The 17,685-nt window shown below is 41.2% G+C and overlaps 1 protein-coding gene across 2 annotated transcripts in view; it reads right to left on the bottom strand.

Moving 5' to 3' along the window:
• Positions 1 to 9,792: 9,792 nt before the first annotated feature.
• LOC147621380 (peptidyl-tRNA hydrolase, mitochondrial-like) overlaps positions 9,793 to 17,685 on the bottom strand; it is a 40,049-nt gene continuing 32,156 nt past the window's right edge. For both annotated transcript variants that reach the window (XM_086824128.1, XM_086824129.1), the window contains exons 6-8: positions 17,248 to 17,306; positions 10,579 to 10,655; positions 9,793 to 10,444 (exon numbers count right to left, since the gene is read on the bottom strand). In XM_086824128.1, coding sequence (XP_086680254.1) covers positions 10,298 to 10,444; positions 10,579 to 10,655; positions 17,248 to 17,306 — 283 coding nt within the window. In that variant the 3' untranslated portion in view covers positions 9,793 to 10,297. The remainder of the gene's footprint in view (positions 10,445 to 10,578; positions 10,656 to 17,247; positions 17,307 to 17,685) is intronic.

Genomic DNA, 17,685 nt, shown 5'->3' with positions numbered 1-17,685 from the left:
CAAAATAAGAGTTCTCTTTAATCCTATGTTTAAATCCATGAATATTGGTAAATGAATAAGTAAATACTTTGTGAGAGAAAATTCTACCGTTCATATTCTCTAGGATGGTAATCAGAAAATTCAGAAAAACTATCGAAGTTGGAATTTTAGATAAATGATTAATTTATTCCTCATAGGAATTCATGATTAGTTTTAAATCAGTTAAGCAAAATACTCAATGATTGAAATTTAGTAAAGTAGTAATTGAAATATTACCCTTCAAGAAAGTTAGTTCAAGGAGAACCTTTCTAGACTCAAACCCTGAATCAGACTATGACCAAGACTTAATCTCCTTCGTCACTTTCAAGAAAAGACGATGTGACCAGTTCAGGAAAATTTCACTCAAATCACCCACCGAATCTGAAATCAAGTTAAGACCCTTGATTTTCTGATTTGAGGATCAAGGTTATAGAATTCAGGAAATTTTGTTGGAATTTTAGACCTGTGATCTAGAAGTATTGGGATATGGATTTAATATATACCCATTGTATTCAAAAGAAAATCAAAACTGAAATCTTGCATAGAAACCCTATTTTCTTAAATGACTGTCTTACGCTAGAATGCTGGAGGGAGCATTTGGTATATGTGTTTTTCTAAGGGAAGTTCGGTTGCAACAGCTAGCGGGGAGTGTTCAAAGGACGGCTCACGTGGCAAAAACCTACCCAGGTCTTGACCAGCCTGGGTGGTGAACCATGTGAGTACAGAAGCATACCAAAATAGATGCACTTCTCTCTCTGTAATCGCCCAAGAAGATTGTAGTGCTAGATAAGATAACCGGTGACAAATCCATCGCTACTATTTACCATAGGAAATCCTTCCAGATCATTACACAAGCCTGTAGATCACTTGAATGCACTATAACAAAAAAAAAGGAAAAAAAAGAGAAAAAGAAAATTATTTGAGATTGATTCCTACTAGCTATGCCTCATTCATACTTCGAAGTCATACTAAAGAGAATTTAATAAATTACATGGCTACAATACTTGGTGCAAAAACATGTCATTAGTAGCTAATCACATTAATGGGTAAGCTCATTGGTTTACCATTCTTCTTTTAATTGGCTAAACGTAAATACTCACCCATTGGTGGAAAAATCATGTCTGCATGTACCATAGCCTTGTGACATCCTTCCACTTGCATCTCTAGATGGGGGGGCATGGTGGGGCAAAAGCCTAATGGTATGACCCATCGCTTAGATTCCCCTTGAAAAGGTGCAAGCACAATAGGTTGTCCTTATAATAGTGGCACCCATTCAAATCTCGCCCACACAACGAACCCTTTCAGTAATAATCTCTTCACCATAAAATCTCTTCAATAATAATCTCTTCACCATAAAATCTCACAATTATTAAAAGAAGGTGAATAACTTTTAAATTAATGTCACAAGTCAAGAGAATTTTTTCATGCGTCTCACTTTAAGGCACTTCATTGTATATCTACTTGTACGAGCACAAAATATATTTATACATAAAAAAGTAAAAAGCGCATGGGATAAATAATAGAGGGATAGGTCCACTTCAAGATCATTTGACAAGGTTTTGAAACAGGGAAAGTAATAACCAACAAACCACATTTGTATCACTTTAATACATAAGATGAGGAATTGAGATTACCTCTCTCGTTCTGATTGCTGTGTTAACATTTCTCTGGACCCCTCCATGGATCTTCCTTGCTTAAAATGATAGAAGCAAGGAGTAAAGGAAAATTAATCTCTAAATCATCAAACGAAGAACTACATTGCCTTGCTTGAGAGCTTTCAATATAATTGTCAAGAAGACAATGTACTTAACTGTCAACAACAACCTATAAAATCCCTCTCGACTATGGATAGAATGAGATGTGGATGTTACCGTTAAAACTACCAAAATTCAAACTTCTTATACCTTAATCCAATATCTTTATATTGATAACATTTTAAAACTCTGGGACATGCCACCTCATAATGTCCACATTTAAGGAAACACAAGCAGGATCAACACAATGTCCTCATGTAAGAAAACACAATAATGGAAGCATGATCAACACAATAAAAAAGCACTCAATTATAGAAAGAAATGGAGAGTAAACATTATTACTGCTTGCAAACTTTGATTACAAACTGATGGCCACCCATGTGCTCTGACTATGGCGATCTAAACAAAATTTGGACAAAGGATATCTTGCTTGCAAGATTACTTAAACACAATAACTCAATGATGAACTAAGGCTATCAAACTAGTCTATATATAGTACCCAAGGTTGGCATGGACATACATCTCAATAGCCATGTCCACTAACCCATGACACTTGGTCCAAAATGGCCAACTAATCATATCATCTGACTAGGACCATATTAGACTATAGCATGGTTTTGTGGTTGTCTCTAAGGCCATCTTCTAGGCATATATATTGCGTATTTCCATGTGCATGTGGGAGCTCATACCTCCTAAACTAGTTGTGTTCTTACAATGTGCTCTTTGTTACGATTTTGGCTTAGTGGGGCATAAGAGAGACCTTCTCTTTATGAAGCTACATCCACCTACACCTCACTTGTACTCTCACTTTAATTCCTAGTATGCTTGTGAGGGTGCCTTGGGCATTGGAGGAGGAGAGGCCCAGGGGGAGCATGGCATGAACACTCCTTGTCACACGAGTGCTTTTGGAAAAGAGGCAAGGAGTGGGATTAGGTACATTGGATGTGAAGACTTGTCCCCAAATTGTGCCTAGATTCGGAGTAGGTATGAGGGTGGGAAGGCTTGGCCGAGAGATCGCCAAGCATAAAGTGCTCCTTCAACACACAACTCAACTGCATTGCAAGCATGCTACCGAGGCTATGGAAGCCAAATGTTACTTGATTGAGCATGCCATGGAAACTTTATAGTGATCAAAGCATAAGAGTTGCATGGGAAGGTATATGCCTTTGATGGTGATTACTTGGGACATTATGTTATGATTGGACATTAGGCAAGTGCTAGTGGATTATGATTGAGATTTAGTCCGTATTGCAGGGAGATTATGGCTAAATTTTTATGATTTTTCTACACTCTATAATCAAGTGGTTGATTTGGACACCATTTTAGGGTACAAAGGGTAGTTTTCATGCAAATAGCCTCTTGATAATAACAACTAACAACTAACTCTTTGAATATTTGTCACTCAAAAAGGGAGCTTGGGTGAGAAGTCCTTAACCTTGGCATAAGCATGCCAAGTAGCAACCAAGCTTTCCTTGTTCACAACAACTCCAAACTATGTGCATGGCCAAAATGTTCAAGACTATGTAGAGAAAAAAACTCCTCCCAGTTGTGTAAAACATGGAGATTTTATTGTGAATACTTCATGATGCATGAATTTTAAGTGTATATAATTTACTTATTTATTTATTTTAAAGGATCCCTCCTCTCTAAGCCTTTAAAGGGAAAACTCTAGTGTCTCAAGTTTGAACTTTTTCCCTCTCCTCACCTTTCATGTATGTGGAGAACTCCTGCTTCTTGATGCCTTGTTTCCACTCACTGTTGGCTTTTGAACTCCCTTTCTTTGACCTTCTAATACCATTTAGAACTTGCAATATCCTATTGGAAATGACCATGTACAATTCAACCTATGCATGGACAAGTTTGAAACAGTCCACATACAAATAGGTTTAGGTTAACAAGTTGAAACAAACTGCATGCAAATAGGTTTGGCTCCACAAGGTGAAACCAGTCGCATGCAAATAACTAGTGGGAAAGTTGAAACAATCTGCATACAAATAAGCTTGGGTGGTTGAAACGAACAATGTATAGGTATGTTGGGTAAAACAAGTTAAAATGGACCATGTGTAAATAGGTCGAGTAGACAAGTTGAAATGGATCATGTATAAGTCGGTTAGGTGGAAAAGTTGAAATGAACAACATCCAAGTAGGAAAATCCCAAATGATGTCTTGTTTATCTTGTTTGTATATGTATGCATATAAGTGTACTTGTATGATGTATCGTTGATAACTTTACACATACAAGTGTAATTGTACAACATACTGTTTGAAAATATATGAGTTGGAATTTATTTTACGATGTACTAGTGGAAAGTGTATGACAAACCATTAGGAAATATATGCATAATATCAACAAATTGTAAGCAATATGTACAATGCAGACACGTGTAATTAATCGCATCCTACAACGTACTATTTCAAACTACATACCGTTATAATTCTATGAATAAGGTAAGGATAAGCTGCTATGCTGCACTCTGTGATTAGTCAATCCAATTTTCCACATGGACTACATACTATTTCTAATGGGCAATGTGTCCTAGGATAACATTAGACATTTGAATGGGTTTGCAGTAGGGGATGCATCAAACAAAGACTATCTTGAGATGAGCAATATGATCCTTCCATTTTGAGTGCATGCATAGGTCATCAATGAATATTTCAAGGATCTTCCGTGTTCACATCAAGTGTTAGAAGGTGGTGGGGGGCATTGGTAGGTAAAGCCAAATGGCATGATGAGCAATAAGCATATGTTCCCATTCCGTAGCAAATGTTATCTTTGTATCAATCATCACTTGGTTGTAGTCTAAGAATCCATCCAAGAAGGTATAAGCTTATGTTCTAGAAAATCTTTCCAACGTGTAAGACAAGGGATAATGATTGTGAACTGTGGCATCATTAACCTTTATGAGGGTAATACACACTCTAAGCTTTCCATTATTTTTAGGAATAATAACTATCAGTGATGACAACCACTTGGTGCGCATGACAACCACTTGGTGCGCTTAATTTCATTCACAAATCCTACATCGATGAGCATTTGAATCTATTCTTTGACCATTTGTTTATACTTGAGATTCATGTGATAGGCTCTCTATTTAGAAAGTTTTACACCTACATGTAGAGAGATGGTGTGTTTAACTACTTTTGGAGAAATTCCCCTCATGTCAATGTATTTCCAGGCAAAAAAAATCATGAAATTCTTTGAGCTAGAAGGCTACCGATTCTTCTTCTTGCTCAAGGGTGAGGTCCTTGGTAACTAAAAATTGGTTTAGGTTCTTCACCTGGGCTAGTGAGGTTTACTTCTTTGACCTTGGCAGGGCCATCATAAGAGGCATGGGGATTTCTGCTCAAAGGTCAATGGGGTTTACTTCTTTGACATTGTGAGGGCCATCATAAGAGGCATGAGGCTTTCGTCTCGGGCTTCTTTGATCCTTCTTGATGTGTACCACTCCATCCCTCATGCTATAGGACTAAAAATACTTGAGCACTTGCCTTAGAGCTTCCTCTTGAGGCTCGACAAGCTCTTTGATTTTGCCTTCCTTCTCTCTGCCTCAGTCTTAACATTGCTAAGCAAATGTCTAGAGCTTGACTTGCTCTTGGAGCTCATGGGCTCCTTGTCATTTTTATTGGCCCTTGACTTGGCTTGAAGGGTACTGTGGTAACCTTCCCACTTTCCGGAGTAGGTCTCATGTGAACCCACGACCTCAACATAGCGGAGACAATGAAGATCTGTGTCCATGGAGCAAAGATACTTCTTAGGCTTCTTAGTCTTTCCATGCTAGGAAAAAATACTTCTTAGGCTTTCTATGTGGTTTTCTCCTTCTTGGCCGAGTGGCAGTGGTTGATACACAAGTTGATCCTTCCATGCAAAAGAGTCCTTACTAGATAAATCACTAGCTACTCCTAGTTCGAAGTCATTATTTTCTTGCAAAAGGGATGTTGAATACTAAGCATGAATAGGGAAGTTGTTTTTATCATGTCAATCTTATAAACCTTGTTCCAAGCTTTTGTGGAAGAGTGTTCAATAACTTGTGTTGCAATATTTGCACATGTTGATCAAAGTATCTCCAACAATTGCGCCAAACTTATTAGCAAGAATGCATCAACCCATGGGACGAGTCTTCCCTATTTTCAGCTTTACCTTCAAGAATTGGTTACCTTTGTGTACGTAAACGTGATTGGTTTCCCAATCATTAACCGCCCTTGCTTCTCTCCTATAAAGCCTTTCTAGGATCATTGTGTATGACCTTCTTCTCTGAAAATCCATCACCTATGAATGTGTGGTGGAAACTTAGCCCGAAGGTCTTAAGGTTTGCATATGCCTAAGAGTTTGGTTGTGTTCCCATTGGCCAACAAGCTTGACTACTATAAGGCTTTTTCCTACAAGTTGTGGGATTTCCTAGGCCTCCCAACATTCCTTAGTAATTATATTGACACCAGCACCATCATCTAAGACCACGGAGACCGTCATTTCTTTGTATACAATGGGTACAAAGGAATGACGTTCATTTCCTCGCTTTCAAAATAGTGCCCCATCTTGTTTATGGGAACTTTTCGCTATCCTTTGGTTTTGGTTATGGAGGGAGGGTGCTCAATGTGGTATGGCTCATCCTCATCCTCTACAAGTTTCAGTTTAGTTGTGTGGACTCTTAGGTTCCCATTCATCCACCCATTAGATAGGTCTCTCCAAAGTTGACAATTTCCTTGCAAAAGATAACTTATCAGAACTCGAACTTATGAGACAAGCAGCTATCAAATAAGTCTCTCCAAAGTTGAAAATTTCCTTATAAAAGAGAACTTAAGTCAAAATTTTGAGGAAAATAAGGGTGGGAGGCCTGCTATGTCATGTGGGTGATATTCACCTTCACTTGGTTTGTACTTACTCTGAGGCGGAGGAGGAGGAAGTGCCTCTGAAGGGGACATAATAAAGTCATTACCCCTAGCACCTCAAAGAAAATGTTATGGTGACTATGATGACCCATGAAAGGCCAACGTTCTCCTCCCATTGAAGATTGAAGCACTATGTAGTCTAGTTGGATTGGTTTAAGAGGTAGAGGCTTCAAAATTGGCTCCTTCCGTGGCCTCTACTTGGAGGATGGTTATTGGTGTAAGGCCTTTGGCACGCTCTCAAGCGCCCTTACTATTTATGATTTGATCTAGAATCGGGGCAATGATACGTACACTTAGATGGGGTCCGTGGTTTATTGTTGACTCAAAGACTGTTCAACTTGTACCTTCCTTAATGCTTGGGGTAGTCTTTGAGATTCTTTGGAATGTTTCCATAATCTATAGGCTTCGTGTCTTTGGAAAGAGTGGGTTTGAGCGGGAGATTGCTTGTTGTCTCCATAAGAGAGGCAGCTTCATAACTCTTGTCTGAACCACTTTTGATAGTCATGATATTATCATCCCTACCAATTGACCATGAATTACATTTTGGCATGCTCTTTAAGATCTTTTTCTTTTAGACCTCTGGTTCTAGTTCATTAGCAATTTTAGGGGCTACTATGGGGTTATCGCCTTAGGCTCTTTTGTTGCCTACTTTGAAGTTGAAGCTTTGAGCTTTTTACTTATTGGCAACCTTGGATGTTTCTTTTTAACGGTTGCCCTCATCTTGGCTTAGAGCCTTAAGATGGCATTAAGAGGGGCTATGAATAAGTCATCCTTGTACACACAATAAATTAAAGCTCGTTGATGTGGTAATTGATATGTCTGCCACACTAGGGCCAATTGTGTCACTCTATTGGGACAATCCTTGCAAGGCATGGTTAAATTCACACTTGTAACATGTGTCTCCATAAGGAATTATGTTGGGATTTGGGATAAGATTCCATAAGATTCAAAGTGTTTGGAGCACTCGGTCCATTTGGTGTAGCATCTTTGTGAGGACACTCCACAATATATTGTGGGCCTTCAAAAGCATTAGCAGGGCCTACATACCATGTTATTGAGGTCTCTTTCTCTTTGTTGCACCATGGCTTGAAATAAAGAGGCATAATCTATGGGTGTAGCATATTCAGAATATCCATAGGATCATAGATCTCTATGATTATATGGGTATGGTTGTTTATAAGACGGTTTGCTGCTTGTATGGGTCTTGTTATTCATAAGACTGATCTCTTGTTCTTGGGTTTCCTTCTCTCTACAAAGGCAGAGTCATCGAGTATTGTTATACTAGTATGGTTCTTAGGGAGGAACCAATTGAGATGGTAATACCGTGCAATTATTCGTGGGCATAATTGTATGGAATGCCCCAATAATTTCAAAGAACAAAAATTTTCTTTGGAAATTGTAGTTGGTACAGATTATATGACAGGAAAATCCTTAAAGGACATGAGTAGGTATATGTCTTTACAAGTCTTCAAGGCAGTAATAATTAGGTGGTACAATATTAGGTATACCTATCTCTAGACTCACGTCTAGTTGCTATTAATGACTCATGCCTCCAAACTCACAGTAGGTGTCCAAACACAACTTACATGTCTAAGCTCACGGCTCACGTCTCTAGGCTCACGTGTGTTGACTCACATCTTTGACTCGGGTCTTTTTTCACGCAATTATAGGCTCGTGTCTCTTAACTCAAGAGCAAATTTGGCCTAATTTTGGAGTTCTTTAAGATTTCTTGGACTTGATGAAGGATGATTAAGCTTTGTTAATGGTGGTTGTACAAGTGATTAAGTATTTTTAAACTATTTTTTGTTGATTTTGCAAGCTTCTACGCTGCCAATTTCAATAATGCATGAAAAAAAATGCATAAATAAAAATTAATTATCCCACTCTAATCCATGCCTAAAAGAGCCTAATGCTTATATTTTTGGAGTGGATTCCACTCTTAATCATAATTAATTATCCCTCTAATCCACACCTAATGGAACTTAATGCTTATATTTTTGAAGTGGATTCCACTCTTAATCATAATTACTACGCCTAGAGGTGCAAGATATTGTGGTGAGATAGGAATGCCACATGTAATATTGCATGGTGTGTGAGAGTTGACCAAAAGAGATAGATTTGGAAACAAAAATATGTAGGTTCTTAGGGTTCTACCACACCATTTGAGCCATTGAAGCAGCAACTTTGGTGCTTCAAGGCGACGGCAATAACACGTGTGTATCATTCTTGGGAGCCCAGATGATTTGAGTTTCATTTTAGGCATCTTGACCTTCTGACAATTACTCGGACAGACAATAATGTCAAGCTTTGGGGGTTCCTTCTTGAGGAGGTATGTTGGCCCGGTTCTGGCTTTTGCTTGGCTTCTTGTTGACCTTCTTATTGGCTCTTTAGGGACAATGTTTGGGACGCCACACTTAAATGGCGCTTTCATAGAAGCCTCGAGCCTCTAGTAGATGTCTAGCCAGCCAAAGCCTCGAGCCTCTAGCAGATGTCTAGCCATTGCCATTGCCTCTAGCAGATGCCTATACACCCAAAGCCATTGACTCTTGTGAGCTTGGATCCCCACATCCTATCCCATGGTCTTCAAGACTTAAGACATGTCCCAAGAAGGTATAGACTAATCAAAGTTAAACATTAACTAGTCAACAAGAAACAAGGGTTGCAAGTTGATAGCCAGCTGGCAATTCACAAAACTCTAGCTTTCACTCAATTTTAATTTTAGATTTCACACCAAACATTGGTCTGATTGGAAGTACAGCTAGCAAGGCAAGAACAAGTCTGATAAACCTTGTAGCAACTGGTCAAAGTCCTAGTCAAAGTAGTCAACTTGACAAAAATAGGGTAGCCAATAGAAATGCATCTGAGAAGGTCAGATAGAGTCGGATACCTAGTGAAGTGATCTTTTGTTTACCTCCTTCACAAAAGGGATCGGGCCTTGCACACCATGATTCATAATTAAGTGATCAAGATGTCACCCATGCCAATGTTAATATTCATGGACAACTATGTTAATATTCCATAATCTCTTATAAAACTCATAGCTCCTAACCAATATTAGCATTTACGACTTTAAGAAACTATTCAAACAATAATATGAAAAATATTATTAAGAAAGTGCTATGGAGGAAATTGTTTAGAAGCATCTTTATTTTGCACAAAGTACATATAACTCGAGAGCAACAACAAGCTAATGTGCATGAGAGAGATCAATGAGAGAGGAATTCACATAACTAGTCAATAGTGCTTGGTTGAAAAGCCAATGGCATGAAGCTACAATGTTTCTCATTAAGCCACATATTATGTTGTTGTGATTGGAGAATCATGTGTAAGGTTAAGAATAATCAACATCTTTTCTCTGTTAAGGAGATAACGAATGCCCTTGATTAGCTTGCATCTCTTGAGGACTTCTAAGAGCTGAAGGGTAAGCCCAAAGATTAACAAATAACAATGGCATGACACCACACTATCTGCTTCCAAATTTGTGTGCTAAGGAAGCCACTTTTTCTGCACTTCTTAAAGTTGAGGGTACATGACAATGATCCAATGCCCATAAAATAATGGCATTTGCATGGATGGGCCTAGCACAAAATCGCCAGGTGTAAGAGAACTTTGCTTTGAGAGAAGATAGAGTAGCATCAAATTTGCTTCAATATCTCCCTTTCCTTTGCAGTCAGTTGCATGCGGCTCTTCCGGACTTGATTCCATGTGCTTGCAGCCTTATCAATGCCCTCCTTTGTCACTTGCCTGACTGCATCAACCCCTCGAGCTAATAAAATATCTATCTGCAGACAAGGGATAGTTGAGAAATCCATGCAAGGGCTCTGTAAAAGAGAACAATAATCCTGACACCAGAATACTAAAGACCCAAATACTAGATCTTTGCTTAACATAGGCATTATCGTATGGATAGTGGCACCTCTTCCCTCTCTGGTTCATCAAATTTCTGCAGAACAAAAGCAGCTGGATCCATAGTGCCTGGTGGTCTTCCAATACCTGAAATCAAAACTTCAGCCTTAACAATTATCCAAATCGTAGGCAGAAACCAGACCCTCTACACTTAATTTTCTTGTGAAACTTGTTTACTTGCCAATTTTCTTTTTTGGAGAGGGGGAAAAAGAGAATTTTATTAATGTCTTACGAAAGACCTCAGAGGTCTATAAGACCATGGCTATACATGATTAGTGTAAACATGCACATTGGCATGTAACTAAACAAAAATCAACTAAAAAGAATGCCAAAGCTAGGTAGAAGTTCATATTGCCTCCAGACCAGATTAAACAGCATCTTGGATGTCCTATCGGATGGAAAGTGTCTCTCAAGCAAGAAAGGCAATGGGTTATAGATAAGTTGAATCAAAAGATTGAGTATTGGAAGCTATCGACATGGCCATTGCATGTGCGGTTGCGTATTGTCCAATCCATCATCATGGGCTATGTTCAGTTCCATTTGCCTTTTATACCTTGGTCGAATAAGACTATTGACAGTTTCATGTCCAAAGCTTTTAGAATGTTTATGGCGGACAAAAACAGATAGAAAGGTTGTTAGATTGCTCAAAAAAGAACTTATATGCACTCCCTAAATGCATGGAGGCCTGAATATACTCACTATTCACTACCATGTAATTGCAAGAAAGGCAACTGTACTTCTTGAATTCCTTCACCAAAAGCAACTTGGACTTTGATGCTAGCACATTTGATTGCAACAATGAAAACAAAAGCTTTTGGAGATTGGATAGTTTCCCACCAAGATGTCATATTTGGAAGATTTGAAGGCCAGATTGTGAGCTGCCCTTTTTACACTAAGCTTATACATGATTGGCAAACGCTTCTTTGTCAACTTTCTTGGTCGGGCAGGCCTCCAAATAGAGGCAACTCCTTGCATAAAGAAAGTATTCATTGGAGTAGGGCTTTTCAGCAATCATTGGCTGCACTACAACCCAGAAAAGCATACTTCCTCTCCAACTTTGGTGTACGCTTAGTTGATGATGTTGTTGATGATCAAGGCATGTAATCTCCTTTCCACAGGCTGCCAAAAGATACAATCTGGGTATGCATCACAGGCATGTATGGCATGAAATTTGAATTAAGTTCTATATTGCAAGATTTCCAGCAAGTGCCTTCACTTGAGGATGAGGAAAGATTAAGAGACTAGAAGTTTGATAGGGCAACTTCTAGGGTACTCTCTTTTCTCTTTCCATCACCTCACGGCAACTAGAGCTTACAAAATTTAGCTCTCTCCACCTTGGATACAACCTCTTTAACTACAGTTTGGAAAAGCAAATTGCCTCTCAATGTCACCATTTGGTCCTACACATTGGTGACGTGTCACCTGAGGCTTGTCTATAACCTGTGTCTCAGCTGCCTCACCCCTCGCTTATGGCCCTTCTCACACCTTGCTTATCACACCATTCTCCTGCTACCACCCATCTTGCTCAACTAGTTTGCTCTTTTGGCAACAAAGTCGTGGTGCAGCAGTAGGCACGGTAAATTTCTTAAAGAGCAATTCCCACATGCATACAGCTAGAAGGCTGCCAAGTCCCATGTTGGCAAGATGAAGATCTGAGATGGTTGAGTGTTTGATGACTCTTGATGCAGCAGCACAAGGTGGTTGCAACATCTTGGTCTACCCCAGGCTTTGTCTACCCTGTCGTATGGAGTAGTTCATGATGTCTCTTCTAGATCACATTATCACATTCACAACCTAGGTGTATTTCCATGCTTACATTTGTATAGCTTTTTATCATGTGTACAAGGATTAGTGGTCCATTTTTGGAGCCACTTCTATGGGACTGTCACTCCATAGAGCGGCCAGATTTGTACCATGTTCACATGTGGCCAAGCCAGTGTTCCATGTGAAAGGGTCAATCATCTTGTGTCACATGGACAGGAACCTGTTTTGTGCCACCCGTGTGTGACCAATATTGTGCCATATGGACAGGAGCCTGTTTGCTGCCACCCGTGTATGACCAGGATTGCGTCTTATCCATGGGACTGTCACTCCATGGTAGGACTGATATTTGTGCCGAGCTTTGTCTATGGGATTGTCACTCCATAGGAAGGCCCGTGCCAGGATTTGTGTTTTGCCTATGGGACTATCACTCCATAGGAAGACCAAGACTCCACATTTCTGTCGCGCCAATTTTGTGCCTGACAAGAAATTTCATGAAACGAAGATTCCGTCCATTACATGTGCACATGCATTCATGTTTGCATGCATAAACTTGTTATCGTGTGTTTGCTTGTTATGACGTGCCAGTACACTAGACGGGGATGCCCCCAATGTACCGTGGGTGTGCTGCTTGCTGAGGAGTTGGTGTGGCGTGTGAACAAGTGGTAAGTATTGCCTTTTTGGCCTTTTTCAAATGTAAAATCTATAAAGTAGTGTAAACCTTAATATTTATAAGGTTGGGTGTTCACACATATTTAAAATAATGGCTGGACACCTTTTAATGTGGGTGTCCAAGGATAAACCCTTAAGTAAGGCCTAATAATATCTAAGATTAAGGATTGCATGGGAAGAATACTCTCTAGCACGTGGATGGTGGGAATGGAGTAGTTGATGGAAAGGGGGCGACTACTGTATTGAGGGGGGAATTGTTTTCTCTTGCTCCTGCCTGCTACTACCCTGCACCCACCTCCAGCACCCGGTTGCTGCTGCCTTGTACGCGCCTCCAGTACCAGGCTTGCTGCCACCTCTGTACCTACCTGGCTGCTGCATCAACTCCCGCCTGCTGCCCTGTACTCGCCTCCAGCACCCGGTTGTTGCTGCCTTGTACCCGCCTCCAGCACCAGGCTTGCTGCCACCTCTGTACCTGCCTGGCTGCATGCATCAGCACCCGCCATCACCTACTGCAGCATCTGCACCCGCCTCCAACCTCTGTACCCGCCTGGCTGCTGTTGCATCAGTACCCGCCTGTGGCTGCTCCTATACCCATCTGTGGTTGCTCCTACACCCGCCATCAGTACTGGTTGCTGTTGCCCTTGTACTCATCATCAGTACCCGCTGACTGCTGCAGTCTGCACCAACCAAAACCACATTAAAGGGGGGACAGTTTGAATCTAAATCAGGTACTTGTTTCTATATTTCAAATTCAGATAATATTAAATTTCTATGTTGTTTTTCCAAGTCTTGTGTAGGCAATCATCACCACCAGTTGCCTTCACCATGGAAGGCCACTGGGATGGTGATCTTTCCCCGAGAGTACCCTGACTGTGCCCTCACATTCAGAGGAGCCAGTGAAGGTCAATGGGATTTGAGGAAAACTGGGAGCAAAGCTTACTTGGGAGCACCAGATATTACTCCCTCTGCGGTGCTTCACCCTACCAGGACTTAGTACGGGCATGCCTGTTGGTGCACGGTCCCAGAAGACCAGTGAGTGGAGGGTGCTCACCCAGTGAAGGTGGGAGACTACCTGTGATTTGGTCTACTCCGACAACCGATTCTTCAACAACAGAAATCTTATTGTTTTCATATGTATTCACTTCATGTTATGGAGAAATCTGGCCTTGGGGCCCTTGAACACTTGTACATATAAATAGTCTAAGAAAATAAAAATTGTATTGCAGGAAGGGGGGACACGGCCCTTTCCGGCCCCAGTGATAGTGTCAAGTGTTCTTTGTCATTTCCAGTTTTAATGTTGCCAGTATTGTTCCATTGTTTGTATTGGTTAAGTGATCTAATAATGTGTATTTTATCTTCCGATTTGTAGGCTTCCCATTGGGAGCGGTTTCTCTCAAACGACGACTTTTCTTGTGGAGATGCATCGTGGGAGCTTTCCCGGTTAGCACCTTCTTAGCTAAGATAAACATTGCACCTGCCTCTTGTAAGAGGTGTTCTCATTGCCGAGAGACAGTTATTCATTTGTTACGGGGTGATGCCCCTCTTCTCATGCTCTCTTGGACAGACTGTCAGGGCACTTGAGATTGTGATTTCCCAAAAACAACTTTGGAAAATTCTTTTGGATGTTCAGATGTCCTGTGGTGGCGTGGCCGTGGGTGAGGGCAATGGGGTCCGGGTCGTCGAGCTTTGCATAACTCAGTGGCTTTGTCGAGTGTCACACCTCTCGGCCTAGCTCTTACACTAGCCTGTGGTCCGGGTATGATGGGTGGATCGGCCCTCGGAGTGCTAGTATGGAAGAAGTCGATGAGCAAATGACGGGGCCTCTATGTCGTACTAGAACGGGGGGAGTACCTCCATCTGCATACCGTACATGCCAAACCAAGTGCCTACTTCTGCATACCAGCACTGCCTCTGCATACCAGCACTTTGTATCTCCCTCGAGTGTCAACTGTCTCAAGGACTTCAAGGCTAGCCGGGGGTATCTATCTAGTGGAAGCTTCCATAGCCTGTGCCAGTATGTCACAGTCTGGAATACTAACGTTTTCAGGGACCTCTATCACAGACTTCTTTGTATTACATCCACTGACCAGAGAGGCTGTCACCCAAGCTGACAGGAGCAGCAGAATATCAGGCAAGTCACTGCTCTCATACACGAGCACTCGATCCTTTGGCCCCACGCACCTGGGGGATCACCGGAGAGAGCATGATCTCTTCTGAGAGCCATATGCCTTCAGCCCTAGGGATCTCGGCCGTCAACTCGTCAGCTGCTGCAGATCCAAGATATTTTTTGACTACATGGAGAGCTCCATAGGAGGGAAATATCATCACCACCTTACGCTCTATTCCAGAGGAGGATGTAATCATTGGATGACCCTGGTATACGCACCGGCACCTTATATCAGCCACATGGCTACTCATTGTGTACTCATTGACACATGTTTTTAGCATAGGTAGCTAGTTTCTTTTCCGGTTATTTCTCATGTAGATACTCTGCTGTTGTTTGGTCTCATAGACATGGGAGGCATCTTGCTGGCTCTAACTCCTTGGGTGCTGCCTCAGCAAGACATCTCGATGGCGGCAAAGCTCCAGTAGGTACATCCCCAGACATCTCAGATCCTCATATTACACAAACCCTGAGAGGGGGCTAAATCTATCTCGAGATGGCGGCAAAGCTCCAGTAGGTACATCCCCAGACATCTCAGATCCTCATATTACACAAACCCTGAGAGGGGGCTAAATCTATCTCAAAAAAGATAGTGGAATCTCCCATGTGTCTCACATTATGGTGGGCATCTGAACAAATAGTGTTCCTTTGTCTCCACCTCCCAAGAGAGAAGAAAAAAAGAAAGTTTAACTTTCTTTAAACGACCCAATGGGTCTATGAGACCAAAAGTAGTACAAGAGTTTCATGTGATACTAAGGCATGGAAAAGACTAAACGAAGCTTAATAGATTCATACAAAAGAAGGGACTTTCCATCACGTCTTCATCATCATCATCATCATGGTAAGCATGTGGATACATGTGAAAATACACCTCCGTATCAATTTAAAGGAAAGCTCATGTGGGCATCATCCTCATGTATCCAAAAAATCCAGCATAGGAGTCTATGACTATCAAGAGGCTCGCCATGTCTACTAGGAGTGGGGGAGTGTCCCTATGCCCCTGGCGAATCTCCTTTGATCCGGAGCTACCATGTGTAGGTTTGCCGCAGCCCAAAGCCTCCTGAACATCGAGTATGTGCGTCTATATGCTCAAGTACCTCTCTCGGTCACCGATTGCTATTGTCTTGTATCTAGTAGAAGCTAGCAATGGTTAGATGTGAGGTGTTCCTCAGGCTGTGGGCCTCTAAGGAGCGAGCCTCTGTGCCTACTTAGCTTTATTAGGTAAGCTAGCAATGTTTAGTTGTAAGGTGTCCTTGGGCTATGGGCCTCTAAGGAGCGAGTCTCTGTGCCTGCTTAGCTTTATTAGGTAAAGTCCTATACATTGCTGGTCATGGAAATCAAGAGATCCTGGACAATGGACCAAATCCCTCCTAGGTGGGTCTGTAGGCTCAAGTACCTCTTTGGGTCACTGATTGGTGCTACCAAGTTATTATGTGGATCATGCTCTCATTGCCAGCACATGCAATGACAAGAACCTTGTTTCCTTTGAGGAAGCACAAGAAGATGATCAATGTATGCGTGCCATGTAGGGTGAGTATAACTCAATCCTTAAAAATGACATGTGGTGTTTGGCTGATTCGCCTCATGGCAAGAAAGCCATTGGTACAAAAAGGGTCTACAAACTCAAGCGTAAGACACATGGTAGCGTTGATAGCTAGAAAGTGAGGCTTGTTGCAAAGGGTTGTGCTCAATAGAAGGGCATAGACTATGATGAGGCCTTTGTTCCCACTTCTTGAATGACCACCAGTAGGTGTATTATTGCTATGGCAGCACATCCTAGTTGGAATGTGCATTAGTTGGACATCAACGGTGATTTGTACGAGGAGCTCTATGTATCTCAACTTCGTGGTTTTGTTTAGAAGGGTCAAGAGGCCACCAAAGTGTGCAAGTTCAAGAAGGCTTTGTATGGCCTTATGCAGGCTCCTAGAGCATAGTCCGAGAAAATACATACATACTTGGTTGCACATGGTTTTTGTAATAGTCCAATGGAGAGTACCCTCTATGTCAAGAAGACTGTGTGTGTGTGTGTGTGTGTGTGTGAGAGAGAGAGAGAGAGAGAGAGAGAGAGAGAGAGAGTCTCGCCTATTTTGAGTCGTGGAAATTCTCGACATCCTTTAAGATTGTCGATCACACTTTTCACCCTGAACAAAATCAACCACGAGTTTCAGTAGAAACATCATTTCACATAAATATAGCAATCCTTTAAATTTTTAACAAAATAAAGTAAATATCCAACACTTTTAAAAGGTGAATGTCTTGAGGTACTTGCAGTCATGGACCTTTAGCAAGCAAGTTGGCAACACCTAGTAACATAACACCAAACACCACTGAAGTAGAAACAGCAAACCCAGAAAAAGACTACTTGCACTCAAGGCTAAGAGCCCCTTTGACACGAGGTGCATAGCCCATGCACACATTCCCAAAACCAGCTCAATAATCATGGATGGCACTAACCCTTTCCCATTTGGTAAGAATCTCTATACCTTTCTTGCTGCCCAAAGCAAAGATCTTTAAACGTTT

Source organism: Cibotium barometz, chromosome 30 (genome assembly GCF_041138505.1).
Source record: "Cibotium barometz isolate CiBa-2024 chromosome 30, ASM4113850v1, whole genome shotgun sequence".
Taxonomy (NCBI): Eukaryota; Viridiplantae; Streptophyta; class Polypodiopsida; order Cyatheales; family Cibotiaceae; genus Cibotium; species Cibotium barometz.
This window is presented reverse-complemented; position numbering and strand designations above follow the sequence as displayed.